The 14,041-nt window shown below is 36.9% G+C and overlaps 1 protein-coding gene across 1 annotated transcript; it reads left to right on the top strand.

Moving 5' to 3' along the window:
- The first annotated feature begins 7,736 nt into the window (after window positions 1-7,736).
- Window positions 7,737-8,789, top strand: LOC129650912 (G/T mismatch-specific thymine DNA glycosylase-like). The gene has a single exon (XM_055579692.1). The coding sequence runs from the start codon at window positions 8,118-8,120 to the stop codon at window positions 8,787-8,789; it is 672 nt and encodes a 223-aa protein (XP_055435667.1). The 5' UTR covers window positions 7,737-8,117.
- The last annotated feature ends 5,252 nt before the right edge of the window (window positions 8,790-14,041 follow it).

Here is a 14,041-nt window from a genome sequence, read left to right as displayed (position 1 = left end):
CAGTACATTATCATCTCAAAGAGGTCTTAATGTAAGAAAGAGAAAAATAACAGGTTTTATAAAAATGAGCATTCATTGTACATTTTTTAATTCCTATGCTTTGCACATATCTAACTAGTAGAGAATAGTTGGCCTGAAAACTATGTATGACTTTATGGTTTCCTCTTTTAAGATTCAGAAAAATAATATTAGGCTTAATTAGCAATGAGACATCTTACTATATCATAACTTTATCATGTTTTCTAAGTTTGGGGGCACGATTTGTGCTTAGGTATGAATCAATGGCCCAGAGGAACACAAGTAAAAGAGTTTATGACAAATTAAAGAATATTAATAATATTAATATTACAGTAATTGTTTCATTTTAAAAAGTTGTATCTGTAATATGTGTTTAAGTACAAAGAAAGATATGTCTTTCAATGGCATGAACAAAGTAATTAATTGCCTGAGTGAGCAAAACTCCATTTTTAATGCTTTTGAAAATTAAACAAGTAAAAGATGAATATTATTATTTAAAAGTGAGCAATTTGTAATAACAAGTTTACATGAAGGTTGGGTGATAGACTCAGTAAAATTCTTGGAAGTATTGTATCTAATATGCCAAGAGATTAACTGAGTTATTGCCATCTGTTGAAGAAAAAAGGGGGAAAAATCTTGGAGTATGACAAATAAAAACTAGATACTATAAGATGTTCAGGAATATCTGTGGCATCATCCGGTGTCACTGACAACAGTGGAACAGCTTGTTTCAGAACAGCTCTTCTCTAAGACTCACCCAGAAAAAGTTTGAAAAAATTAAAATATGAGAAACAGCAACAACTGTTTGAAGATACTGGCAGACTCAAGGCAGTCAAGGAGTTGGAGGACTAAGATCTCAGAAATAAGAGAAGCCCAAAGGAGAGAATCTAAGATTTGGTGTAGCTTTTACTCTTGAGAAACTGACAAACCGTGAGGTTGCAAAGAAAGTGGAAGTTTAAAAATTAAGCCTAGGGATGGAATGGGGAGGGAGGAGGGAGGAGGGTTCAGGATGGGGAACACATGTATACCTGTGGCAGATTCATTTTGATATTTGGCAAAACTAATACAGTTATGTAAAGTTTAAAAATAAAATAAAATTAAAAAAAAATTAAGCCTATAAGCAGAGCTTTAGATGACCTTGTAGATTCAGGAAAGTATTCTGATTTCAGGGTCCACTGAGGAAGAGAACTGCTGGTAAAGATTCCAGGTTGTCAGCTGAAACTTAAGGGTGCTAAAAACCCAGGTATTAAAGGAAACTTAACACAGACCAACCCCCCAAACAATGGTCGGAAAATCACTGTCAGCTTCCAAATCTACAATTGAAAATAGTCCTTAAAGATGGGCACCAAACAAAAATATATTTAGATGAACAAAATTGAGAGAATTCCTTATCCATAAGCCACTCTAATGGCAGAATGTGAAGAACTAAAGAACCTCTTGATGAGGGTGAAGGAATACAATGAAAAAGCCATCTTAAAACTAAATGTGTGTGTGTATATATATATACACATATATATGTATATATATATATATATATAAGTTATATATATATATATATATAACTAATATCATGGAATGTGGCCTCATCACTTCATGGCAAATAGAAGGAATAAAGGTGGAAGCAGTGGCAGATGTCTTCTTCTCAGGCTCTAAAATCACTGCAGATGGTGACTGCAGCCGTGAAATCAGAAGATGATTGCTTCTTGGTAGGAAAGCAGTGACAGACCTAGGCATTGTGTTGACAAGCAAAGGTAACTCTGCCAACAAAGGTCCATATAGTCAATCTACGGTCTTCCCAGTGGTCAGGCACGGTTGTGAGAACTGGACCATAAAGAAGGCAAAGCACCAAAGAATTGATGCCTTTGAACTGTGGTGCTGGAAAAGACTCCTGAGAGTCCCTTGGACAGCAAGGAGATCAAACCAGTCAATCCTAAAGGAAATCAACCCTGAATACTCATTGGAAGGACTGATACTGAAGCTGAAGCTCCAGTATTTTGGTCATCTGATGCCAATAGCTGACTCATTGGAAAAGTCCCTGATGCTAGGAAAGATTGAGGGCAGAAGGAGAAGAGGGCATCAAAGGACAAGATTGCTGATGTTATCATCGATACAATGGACATGAACTTGGGCAAAATTCGGGACATGATGAGGGACAGGGAGGCCTGGCATGCTAAAGTCCATGGGGTTGCAAAGAGTTGGACATGACTGGGTGACTGAACAACAAAAACAAATCTAACGAGCATTTTTAGGCAGAAGGAAAACAATCCAAGATGGAAACATGGTATTTGTTATATGAGGAATGACAATCAAAGGAAAGAGTAAATATTTGAGGAAATCTAAATGAATATTGAATTCACACACTAACTAATAACATGTATTGCTGAAAATATTGATACATAGCAGTATTAACTTAAATGACAAGACATACTAAATAAATGTGAAATGTTCATAAATTCATAAATGTATTAAATTTGATAGACTTTAGTTGTTGATGCATGTTGTAATTTCTATAATACTAACCAAATTTCTAAAGGAATGGATAATGAGAAAGTTAATAGAGAAAAAATAATCAACATAACTTAAGGAAGTGAAAATAATGTAGTAGAAACAGTACAAACTTTAGAGCACAGTGGCAAATTTAAACTTAATTTTTTTAGTAATTAAGTGTAAATGGCTTAAAAACAAAATGTTGCTTAAAATTAAACAAAATAACTTAATTAGATTCCTTGCAATCTACTCTTACAAATATAAAGAAAAAGGGGAATTAAAATTCAGTGAAAACTGTAATGAAGAGAATGAAAAGGGGTATTACTATGCAAAAAAGAAAAAATCACAAGAGGTGAAAATAAAGGACAGTGAGAGGTAGGAAAATGGGAGAAGATAATAAACTATGCAATGTGGATGGGAAAAGAGGAGACTACATATAAAACTAAGATCTGAGCCATATGTGGTATACTTCATTTCATATCGGATTAGAAAAGGAAATAAAATAAGCCAATCTTCCTATAACATTTATAGATATTCTTTGCAAATATCTGGTAGTATTGATTTTAAAGTTTTCATTTGACTTGCATTTAGAGGTAATAGAAGCAAGTCTCCTAGAGAGATGATACAGATATCCCTCCATTCCAGAGAAGTCTTTTTTTTTTTTTTTAATATGGTGCATAACATTCTGTAGCATTCAAGGTATTAGAATAAAACTCTATAGCATGCCCTGACATTTTGGGAGACAGTTCAAATTATCTGCTAAGAAAGAGCAATGCATCTCTCTATTTTTGATGGATTTACTCTAACATCCCCCTTTTTTTAGCTTCATCAGTCATTTGGTACATGAAGAAATGTGAATTCCACATTTAGAATAAAAGATAGATGTCTTCTAGTTTCTACTTATACTGACTAGGTACAAAAGACCGTGAAAAGATCAATTTAGGATTCCACTTTTTTAACTGCCCTAAACAGTCTGGGACATGGTGAATTGGAGTAAGAGAGAGAATAAGATCTGAAGAAGAAAACAAGGTAGTTAACATAGTATCCTGCTGTATCAAGGATGGTCTTAGACTCCAAATATCTAAATTCACAGAATTTCAGATAGGAAAGACTTAGTACTCATCCATGGTAACTCACTCATTCACTTGTCAAGCAGTTTATTTAATGCTTACTTTTTCATTATCTTTTTTATGATTTGGAAATTGAAAATGAGAATATACCTATTGATCCTCAGATATCTATATGAAATAAAATATTCTAAGTAAAGTATCATAGGAATGGATACACAGTTCAGTAGAATCACAATGGAGCTGGTGATTAAATTTAATGGGATGAAAGGAGTCAGAAAACTTACGGTGAGGTCAGCTTGACTGAATTTTATAAATTAGCAGATATGACCAGTTGAGAATAAAGTAAAGGGAATTCAATTAAGAGTGAATGTCATGAGGAAGAGGCGTGAGAGTGAGAGGGGTCAGAGAGGGGAAAAGACACTCAGGATCTTTGGCATGTTACCTTAGGCAATTTAGATACTTCACGGTCCCACAGACAATCCAGAGCTTCTGAATTATTAACATGGGGAATGAGGTACATGACTACCTTTGTATTTTATACAAATGAATATGGAGAAAGATTTAGGGTGAATTTGAAAAGTGTGAGATTCCAGGAAAGGAGACCAATTAGGAGATTAAGGACTATCAAAATAATCCAAAATGATACATTTAGGGGATAAAGTATATTGGGAATGAGAAGACTGGAGACGGAGAAAATACATACTTGAGACTGTACAAAGAAACCTTAAATATCATTAGGATGTACTTTTAAAAATATATTATCAAGTGAGATATATTTTTGATCAAATCATGGATCTCCAGGTTTGTGTATCTTTAAGTGGGAAGTCAGTCTCTTTCAAACCTGATTATCTGTTTCTTGGCAGTACTGCAAGATGCAGCATTATCTGGGTTAGTGAACAAATGTGTGCTTTAAATCTCATCTGTCATTAAGCAAATTATTTCCATCATGGGATACTTACTATGCTAGTAAAAAAAAAAAAAAAAGAAATAGATTAAAGTTGAGATAAATCCTATTATCATTCTCATTTGACATACAATCCTAGAATTATATGTGTATGTATAAAAGTTACGTGTGTCTGTGCTTGTGTGTGTGTGCAGTTTCAAGTATTACATTTTTGTTAACATGAAAACTGAATCAAATTTCAGCAAATGTGGAAAAATACTGGGAAGCTATTTTTACACCAGTAGCAAACATTCAACATTAGGCTAAAGAGATAATTAACATAAAACATGATAAAACAAGCTTTAAATCTGTAGAATACTGTGAAAACTGAAACCCCTACCAACTCCCAAGCCTTTTAAATGTATCTTGCGTTAAATTCTCATAGTCACTAGCAAGGGAGAGTGGGTGATGGTGTGTTTTATGTCTATTGTACTGGTGTAATTATTAAAAGTATACTTTCACAGTTTCTCAAGTGACTGATTTGGATAATAAATCACATGTTCACCCCAATTTTAGACTTTTCTGACTTGTCCTGTATTTTTTCAGCTGCTAATATTTATGTCCTGACTCTCTCTTGTCTCTGCTTTATATACTATGTCAAAATTAGCAATACCATGTGACTTACTTTATATCAGCAGAAGTAGTGTGCGTGCAGGGGAGGGCTCAGGTAGCTTTTTAAAAGAGGGAAGGCATATTATGTCACTTTCTTTTATGCATAGACACCTTCTTCATCTTAGAGAAGAAGAAAATCTACTGAGTAATCAACCTCCAGAAGGGAGCACCATAAAACACAGTAACACAAAAAATCATTTTTTGTCAAATTAACACTGGCTGAATATTTAATAATATATAGTTACCCCCAATTCACTTTGAGAGAGGATAGATTTTATTTGTGAAACTAAATTAATGGACAATTTAAAACTTAAAGATTTATGTATAATTAGGGGTTGAAAGTGAAAGTCGCTCAGTTGTGCCCAACTATTTGCGACCCCATGGACTTAGTCCATGGAATTCTCCAGGCCAGAATACTGGAGTGGGCCTTTCCCTTCTTCAGGCGATCTTTCCAGGTATCGAACCCAGGTATCCCACATTGCAGGTGGATTCTTTACCAGCTGAGCCACAAGTGAAGCCCAATTAGGGTTTGAATATATGCAAAAATGTATTGCTTTATAATGAAATCAGTTTCTTAAAAATAGAAATGTGAATATCCCTTGATCATCTCTCATGGAATGCTAAGCATATTAACAGTGAAAGAAAGTTCCAGAGCTGAGTTTTCAAGGGCCTTTCAACATAAATTTTATTATTTGTCAAGTTCTTTCACAATTATTCTTTAAAACAATTTCCACTGTGATTGAAACATATAGGATTTTCTGAAGGGTTTATTAATTTTAGGTTAGAGACTATTAATTTTTCACTGCAAAAATATTAGTCCAGAGTATTGGCTCAATAAAAGTTTGCAGGATGATTAAACCAAAAAACAAATTTTAGTAACACAAGAATGTGTGGAATGGCAGTGTTATAAACTAAGACGGTACAATGATTTTCTTATACAAATCATTACCACTGTGATATAATACAATAAAAATAAATTTAATGAAATATACATAGCCAAATGAACTGGATATTTAATTATATGTACAGTTAAAAGGTATCATGTATATATCGAGAAAAAAAAATTTTTGAGAGCAAATTCAATGCACTGAATGTTTCGCTAAAGACTAGGGACTCAACATTTCTCTAAAGTAATCACAGGCTACCAGCAGCTGCTTGGCCAAAGTTTTTTTCAAAATTAAATATTTGATGTCTGCTAAGGTATCACTCACTCTTACCATCTGATCTTGTAGACTAAAAGCACTGAAAGGTACTTCTGAGTCCCTTTCAAATTTCTCAGAATACTTCCCCAGGTGAGAAACAAATACTGAAATCTTATTTCTTCTACGGAGACTGAAGAATAAAATTGCTAAGTGAAGTATTTGTTTAAAGTTAAGAAGCAACTGGAGAGTGTGGTGATGTTTTGACTTCTGAGGTCTGGGGTATTTTTTGTAGGTAAAAGACTATGCACTTTTGGAGACGCATTCAATGATAGACCCTGAAAAATGATTCAAATGTAAGTAAAGCTCATATAAATACTGTAATTAAGATTACATTGATGAATGCAGTACATTTGGATGTTTATTAACTCCATCTATATAAGTGAATATTTACCTTTAAATTATTAAAGTAATCTAGAAAAGTATGTGAAACAATAATTTCCACATGTACAAACTGGATTTAGAAAAGGCAGAGTTATGTAAAGTTTAAAAATAAAATAAAATTAAAAAAAAAAAAAAAAAAAAAAAGAAAAGGCAGAGGAACCAGAGATCAAATTGCCAAATACACTGGATCATAGAAAAGCAAGGGAATTCCATTAAAAAAAAATCTACTTCGGCTTCATTGACTATGCTAAAGCCTTTTACTGTGTGGATCATAACAAATTGTGGAATATTCTTAATGAGATGTGAATAACATACCACATTACCTCCCTCCTGAGAAACTTTACGCAGGACAAGAAGCAACAGTTAGAACTGGACGTGGGAAAAACAGACTAGTCCAAAAATTGGGAAAGGAGTATGTCAAGGCTGTATATTGTCATCCTGTTTATGTAACTTATATACAGAGTATATCATGTGAAATGCCAGGCCAGATGAATCACAAGCTGGAATCAAGATTGCTGGGAGAAATATCAACAACCTCTTTTGCAGAGACAATACCACTTTAATGGCAGAAAGTCAAGAGGAACTAAAGAGACTTTGATGAGGGTGAAAGAGTAGTGTGAAAAGCTGGCTTAAAACTCAAGTTTCAAAAAAACGAAGATCATAGCATACAGTCCTTTCACTTCCTGGCAAATAGATGGGGAAAATGTGGAAACTGTCATATTTCATTTTCTTGTGCTCCAAAATCAATATAGATGGTGACTGCAGTCACAAAATGAAAAGATGCTTGCTCCTTGGAAGAAAAACTATGACAGGAAGCTTGGGGGAGGAGCCTGTGCACCAGTCACTGTCCGAGTTCTGCCAGCAATCGAGTCCGAGTGTGTGGTTATTACCGTACCGCCATTCGTGCGCCGCGTACTACCGAGTCGCTTGGTTGCCGGGCCTGAGTAGCTGCACGCGAGAGCGGCAGCAGGGAATGGAAACAGAGAACGCGGGCAGACTCCTCCAAAAGGAAGGAAAAGAAAACCCAGAACAACAGAACCAAAAACGCCAGTGGAGCCCCCAAAACCTGCTGAGGCCAAAAAATCTGGCAAGTCCACAAAGTCAAAAGAAAAGCAAGAAAAAATTACAGACACATTTCAAGTGAAAAGAAAAGTGGACCGTTTCAATGGTGTTTCAGAAGCTGAACTTCTGACCAAGACTCTACCAGACATTTTGACCTTCAATCTGGACATTGTAATTATTGGCATAAATCCAGGACTGATGGCTGCTTACAAAGGGCATCACTATCCTGGGCCTGGAAACCATTTTTGGAAGTGCCTATTTATGTCAGGGCTGAGTGAGGTCCAACTGAGTCACACGGACGATTGCACTCTACCAGGGAAATATGGTATTTGATTTACCAATATGGTGGAAAGGACAACACCAGGCAGCAAGGATCTTTCCAGTAAAGAATTTCGTGAAGGAGGACGTATTCTAGTGCAGAAATTACAGAAATATCAGCCACGGATAGCAGTGTTTAATGGAAAATGTATTTACGAAATTTTTAGTAAGGAAGTTTTTGGAGTAAAGGTTAAGAACTTAGAGTTTGGACTTCAACCCCATAAGATCCCAGATACAGAAACTCTCTGCTATGTGATGCTATCATCCAGTGCAAGATGCGCGCAGTTTCCTCGCGCCCAGGACAAAGTACATTACTACATTAAGCTGAAGGACTTAAGAGACCAGTTGAAAGGCATTGAACGAAACACAGATGTTCAAGAAGTGCAATATACATTTGACCTACAGCTCGCCCAAGAGGATGCAAAGAAGATGGCTGTGAAGGAAGAAAAATATGACCCGGGTTATGAAGCAGCATATGGAGGTGCTTACAGTGAAAACCCCTGCCCTGCTGCTGACAATGGAGAATCAACTTTCAGTGACATTCTGAATGGACAGTGGATGACCCAGTCGTTTACAGACCAGATCCCTTCATTTAGTAATCACTGTGGGACGCAAGAACAAGAAGGAAACCACGTTTCAGCCCTGCTTAAATGCTGCAGTTTTAATGCAGTTGTCAAGTGGCCCTCGGTTTGCTAGCTGAAGCATTTTATTCATATTTTATTCGGGTGTTGTGATCAAGGTACAGTGGAGTCAACTGTACGGACCTAAGTAGTTTGGAAGGAAAAGGGGTTTTTCTGTATATGAGTTTTTGTATTTGAATTAACCATCATTCCAGCTTTTTTATAAAACTGTATTTCATTTATGAAGAAATTAATTTTCTTTTGGGTGTCACTTTTAACCTGTAATTTAAAAATGCAAGAGTCTGCATCTTTACACTTGACTATGAACTGTGCATAAACTTAGATGCACCATTCTCCCTTTTCATGCCTAAGAAGGGCATGCTGCTAATAAGACTCCTGTTGGTAAAGAGGCAAGTGTGCTGATTTTCATCTGTGAGGTTTTAACCCTTGGTGGAGTCTCATCTGGTAGTTTTTCCAGTGTTTAATGGGCTTCCTGAGTTGTGTTCACACTCAGGCCTCCTTGCTTTCCCAGTGGTGAGCATTTGTGAGGTTGTTTTGCAGTAGAAATATAGAGTATGGCCTTGCAGCAGCAAGGTTAACCCGGCCTTACCTGCCAGGGCGTGAGCCCTGCCTTTGGTCCTCTCACCCCCATCTGCTGATCCTCTAGTAGGAAGAAACTATTATGCTGAGATGGTAAGTTCCAGAGAATGCAGAAAACATTTTAAACTTCACTACTTCATCTGTGTTTTACTTGAGAGACATAACATTTGATAGGAAGGAGACTGCACCTCTCTCTCAGTATCTACCACCATTCTAATTTTATCCTCCTTGACTTTTAGCATGTAACATAGAAATGATGAGAAATGAACTTCCAGGTTGAGTAACAAGAGGCTGGAGGTTGTTTGATAATCTTATTTAAACTGGTGCTTTATGTACATGAGATGTACTAAAATAAATAATACAGAATTTTTCTTGCTAGATAAATCAAGTAAGCCAGTAATTTTAAAAGAATTATCTGCATCATTGCTGTTTGTTACTGTGGACTAAGTGAACCTCATGTCAAGGTTAGTTTGAAGTAATGTACTTTTGTGATTTTCTAATGCATATTCCATGGTGCTACAAATAGTCCAGACTACTAGGCCTGGTGGATATCAAAGCTGGGTATTCAGAAATGCCACTTGCATTTACTCCTGATCACATCTGAATATTTTGATTTTATTCCTACCCAGGGAGCATGTTGTTTCTCAATATGAAAATATTTATGAAGTTTTTTTTTTCTAAAAAATTATATAGCCTGTTCTTTTTATAATAAGAGATACAAATTCTTGTGAATTTTAACATGGTTTTTAGCTGTAGCCATGATGGATTTTATTTTTCCTTTAGTCTAGGTCCAGCCATGTAAAAGTCATTCATGTTATTTAAATCATGTACTGTATTGCTGTTTACATGGATGTTTTGTGCGGGTGCTTTTATGTGCCTTGCATCAGGGATTAGGAACAATTTAATTATTTTTTCATGGGATATGTAAAGCATGTAACTAGGTATTGCTTTGGTTTTTAATGATTGTAATCTTTACATAGATTTTTTTTTTTTGAGTGGAGAAAATATTCTTTAAATTATGGTGGACACTCACTAGAGAATGGGTTTAAGGATTTTTCCAAGCATACAATAATGGTGTTTTTCATTAAATATGACAGACGAATAGTACATGTTGATATACACTATACATGAGAATATGAGACTTTTTCATTAAATAATATTGAAAAAGTTTTAAAATTCATTTGAAAGTCTGATTGTTTTTTACAATAAAAAATATTGAGAATGATTAAAAAAAAAAAAAAAAGAAAGAAAAACTATGACAAACCTAGACAGCGTACTAAAAAGCAGAGACATCACTTTGCCAACAAAAGTCCATATAATCAAAGCTATGGTTTTTCCAATAGTCATGTATACATGTGAGAGTTGGACCATAAAGAAGGCTGAGTGCTGAAAAATTGATGTTTTTGAGTTGTGGTGCTGGAGAAAACTCTTGAGAGTCCCTTGGATAGCAAGGAGAGCAAAACAGTCAATCCTAGAGGAAATCAACTCTGAATATGCAATGGAAGAACTAGTGCTTATTCTCCAATACTTTAGTCACCTGATGGGAAGAGCTGACTCATTGGAAAGGACCTTGATGCTGGGAAAGATTGAAAGCAAGAGGAGAAGGGCAGAGGATAAGCTGATTGGACAGCATCACTGACTCCGTGGATGGTGAGAAAGGATGAGATGGTTGGTTGAGCAAACTTGGGGATATAGTACAGGACAGGGAAGCCAGATGTGATGCAGTTTATGGGGTAACAAAGAGTCGGACATGACTTAGAGACTGAACAACAAATCTGGAAAAAACAAGGTAGTCTGAAAAAAAAAAGCCCAATCTTTTATAATCTATTGTTATTCTTCCTTTATCAAATGAATCACCCTTCTGATCCTGATAGAATACATATATTTAGAAAAAAAATCTAAAGAGAAACTTCAGTGTTAGCCTATGACTTGTGCATGACTGAAGTATCAGTCTATGGTAGGTACAAATATTCAAAGAATATTCAGTTCTGTGGTAAATCCATCCATAAAACTAGAGGGGTTGAGTCTGTGATATGAATGTTCAGTTGTGTCCTATTCTTTGTGACCCCATGGACTGTAGCCCACCAGACTCTGTCCATGGGATTATTCCAGGCAAGAATACTGGAGTGGATTGCCATTTCCTCCTCCAGGGGATCTTCCCGACCCAGGGATTGAACCTGTGGCTCCTGCATCTCCTGCATTGGCAGGCAGATTCTTTATCACTGAGCCACCAGATAAGCCCCTGTGATGTGAGACAACAGTAAAAAAGTGGTGGTTCTTAGCCTTGAGTAAATCTTACGCATAGGGATATTTGACAATGTCTGGGCAAAAAGAGTCAACCCAATGTCCAGACAGTTAGTAGGGCATGCAAGGAGCATCTAGATCATGTGAGAAGAGGACAGGGGTGCCACTAAATATTCTACAGTGCACAAGAACACCCCCCAATAAAGGTTTATCCAGGCCAAAGGGACAACTGTGCTGAGGTTTAAAATCTCTGGGGACTTCCCTGGCAGTCCAGTGGTAAAGACTCTATTATGCCACTGGTTGGGGAACTACAGATCCCACATGATATGTGGTGTGGCAAAAACATTGCCAGACAAATTTTTAAAAGCAAAGTAAAACTCTGGTCAGGTAAGAGCTCTAAGAATTAGTCAATGGCTAATAAAATAAACTTTAAATGAGAACACGCAAGCAACTGGGTCCCCAAAACATTATTTAATGTTAAATGTTAATGAGGGTCATGCAGGAAAAATAGTAAAATGAAAATTGTGCTAAACTACCACTGAAGAAATTGTTCAGTAGAGCACAGTATGCCTATCACAGGACGCATGTGATAAAATTCTCACAGTTACTGAAGGGAAATATTTTTGTCTTCCTTAAGCAATTTATTCATTTTATTTGAGAGTTATTTCCCCTTTAATTTTAACTTGACGAAACTAAGAAAAGCTTATCAGTTCAGTTCAGTCACTCAGTCGTGTCTGACTCTTTGTGACCCCATGAAGTGCAGCACACCAGGCCTCCCTGTCCATCACCAACTCCCAGAGATAACTCAGACGCACATCCATCAAATCAGTGATGTCATCCAGCCATCTCATCCTCTGTCGTCCGCTTCTCCTCCTGCCCCCAATCCCTCCCAGCATCAGAGTCTTTTCCAATGAGTCAACCCTTCGCATGAGGTAGCCAAAGTACTGGAGTTTCAGCTTTAGCATCATTCCTTCCAAAGAGATCCCAGGGCTGATCTCCTTTCAAATGGACTGGCTGGATCTCCTTGCAGTCCAAGGGACTCTCAAGAGTCTTCTCCAACACCACAGTTCAAAAGCATCAATTCTTCAGTGCTCAGCTTTCTTCACAGTTCAACTCTCACATCCATACATGACCACTGGAAAAACTATAGCCTTGACTAGATCAACCTTTGTTGGCAAAGTAATGTCTCTGGTTTTCGATATGCCACCTAGGTTGGTTTCTTCCAAGGAGTAAGCATCTTTCAATTTCATGGCTGCAGTCACCATCTGCAGTGATTTTTGAGCCCCCCAAAATAAAGCCTGACACTCTTTCCACTGTTTCCCCTTCTATTTCCCATGAAGTTATAGGACCAGATGCCATGATCTTCGTTTTCTGAATGTTGAGCTTTAAGCCAACTTTTTCACTCTCCACTTTCACCTTCAGCAAGAGGCTTTTTAGTTCCTCTTCACTTTCTGCCATAAGGGTGGTGTCATCTGTATATCTGAGGTTATTGATATTTCTCCTGGCAGTCTTGATTCCAGCTTGCGCTTATTCCAGCCCAGCATTTCTCATGATGTGCTCTGCATATAAATTAAATAAGCAGGGTGACAATATACAGCCTTGACATACTCCTTTTCCTATTTGGAACTAGTTTGTTGTTCCATGTCCAGTTCTAACTGTTGCTTCCTGACCTGCATATAGGTTTCTCAAGAGGCAGGTCAGGTGGTCTGGTATTCCCATCTCTTTCAGAATTTTCCACAGTTTATTGTTGTCCACACGGCCAAAGGCTTTGGCATAGTCAATAAAGCAGAAATAGATGTTTTTCTGGAACTCTCTTGCTTTTTTGATGATCCAGCGGATGTTGGCAATTTGATCTCTGGTTCCTCTGCCTTTTCTAAAACCAACTTGAACATCTGGAAGTTCATGGTTCAGCTGAGGCCTGGCTTGGAGAATTTTGAGCATTACATCTACTACTGCAGGCTGGAATCCTTCAGAAGAAATGGAGTAGTTATCATGGTCAACAGAAGAGTCCGAAATGCAGTACTTGGATGCAATCTCAAAAACAATAGAATGATCTCTGTTCATTTCCAAGGCAAACCATTCAATATCACAGTAATCCAAGCCTATGCCCCAACCAGTAACTCTGAAGAAGTTGAAGTTGAATGGTTCTATGAAGACCTACAAGACCTTTTAGAACTAACACCCAAAAAGATGTCCTTTTCATTACAGGGGACTGGAATGCAAAAGTAGGAAGTCAAGAAACACCTGGAGTAACAGGCAATATTGTCTGTGGAGTATGGAATGAAGCAGGGCAAAGACTAATAGAGTTTTGCCAAAAAAAAAAAATGCACTGGTCATAGCAAACACCCTCTTCCAATAACACAAGAGAAGAGTCTACACATGGACATCACCAGATGGTCAACACTGAAATCAGATTGATTATATTCTTTGCAGCCAAAGATGGAGAAGCTCTATACAGTCAACAAAAACAAGACCAGGAGCTGA

Source organism: Bubalus kerabau, chromosome 4 (assembly GCF_029407905.1).
Source record: "Bubalus kerabau isolate K-KA32 ecotype Philippines breed swamp buffalo chromosome 4, PCC_UOA_SB_1v2, whole genome shotgun sequence".
NCBI lineage: Eukaryota > Metazoa > Chordata > Mammalia > Artiodactyla > Bovidae > Bubalus > Bubalus kerabau.
Note: the sequence above shows the minus strand (reverse complement) of the source record. Positions and strands in the feature narration are given on the sequence as shown.

Coding starts and splice junctions, on each gene's coding strand:
- LOC129650912 (XM_055579692.1), top strand. CDS start 8,118: ATGGTGGAAAGGACAACACCAGGCAGCAAGGATCTTTCCAGTAAAGAA.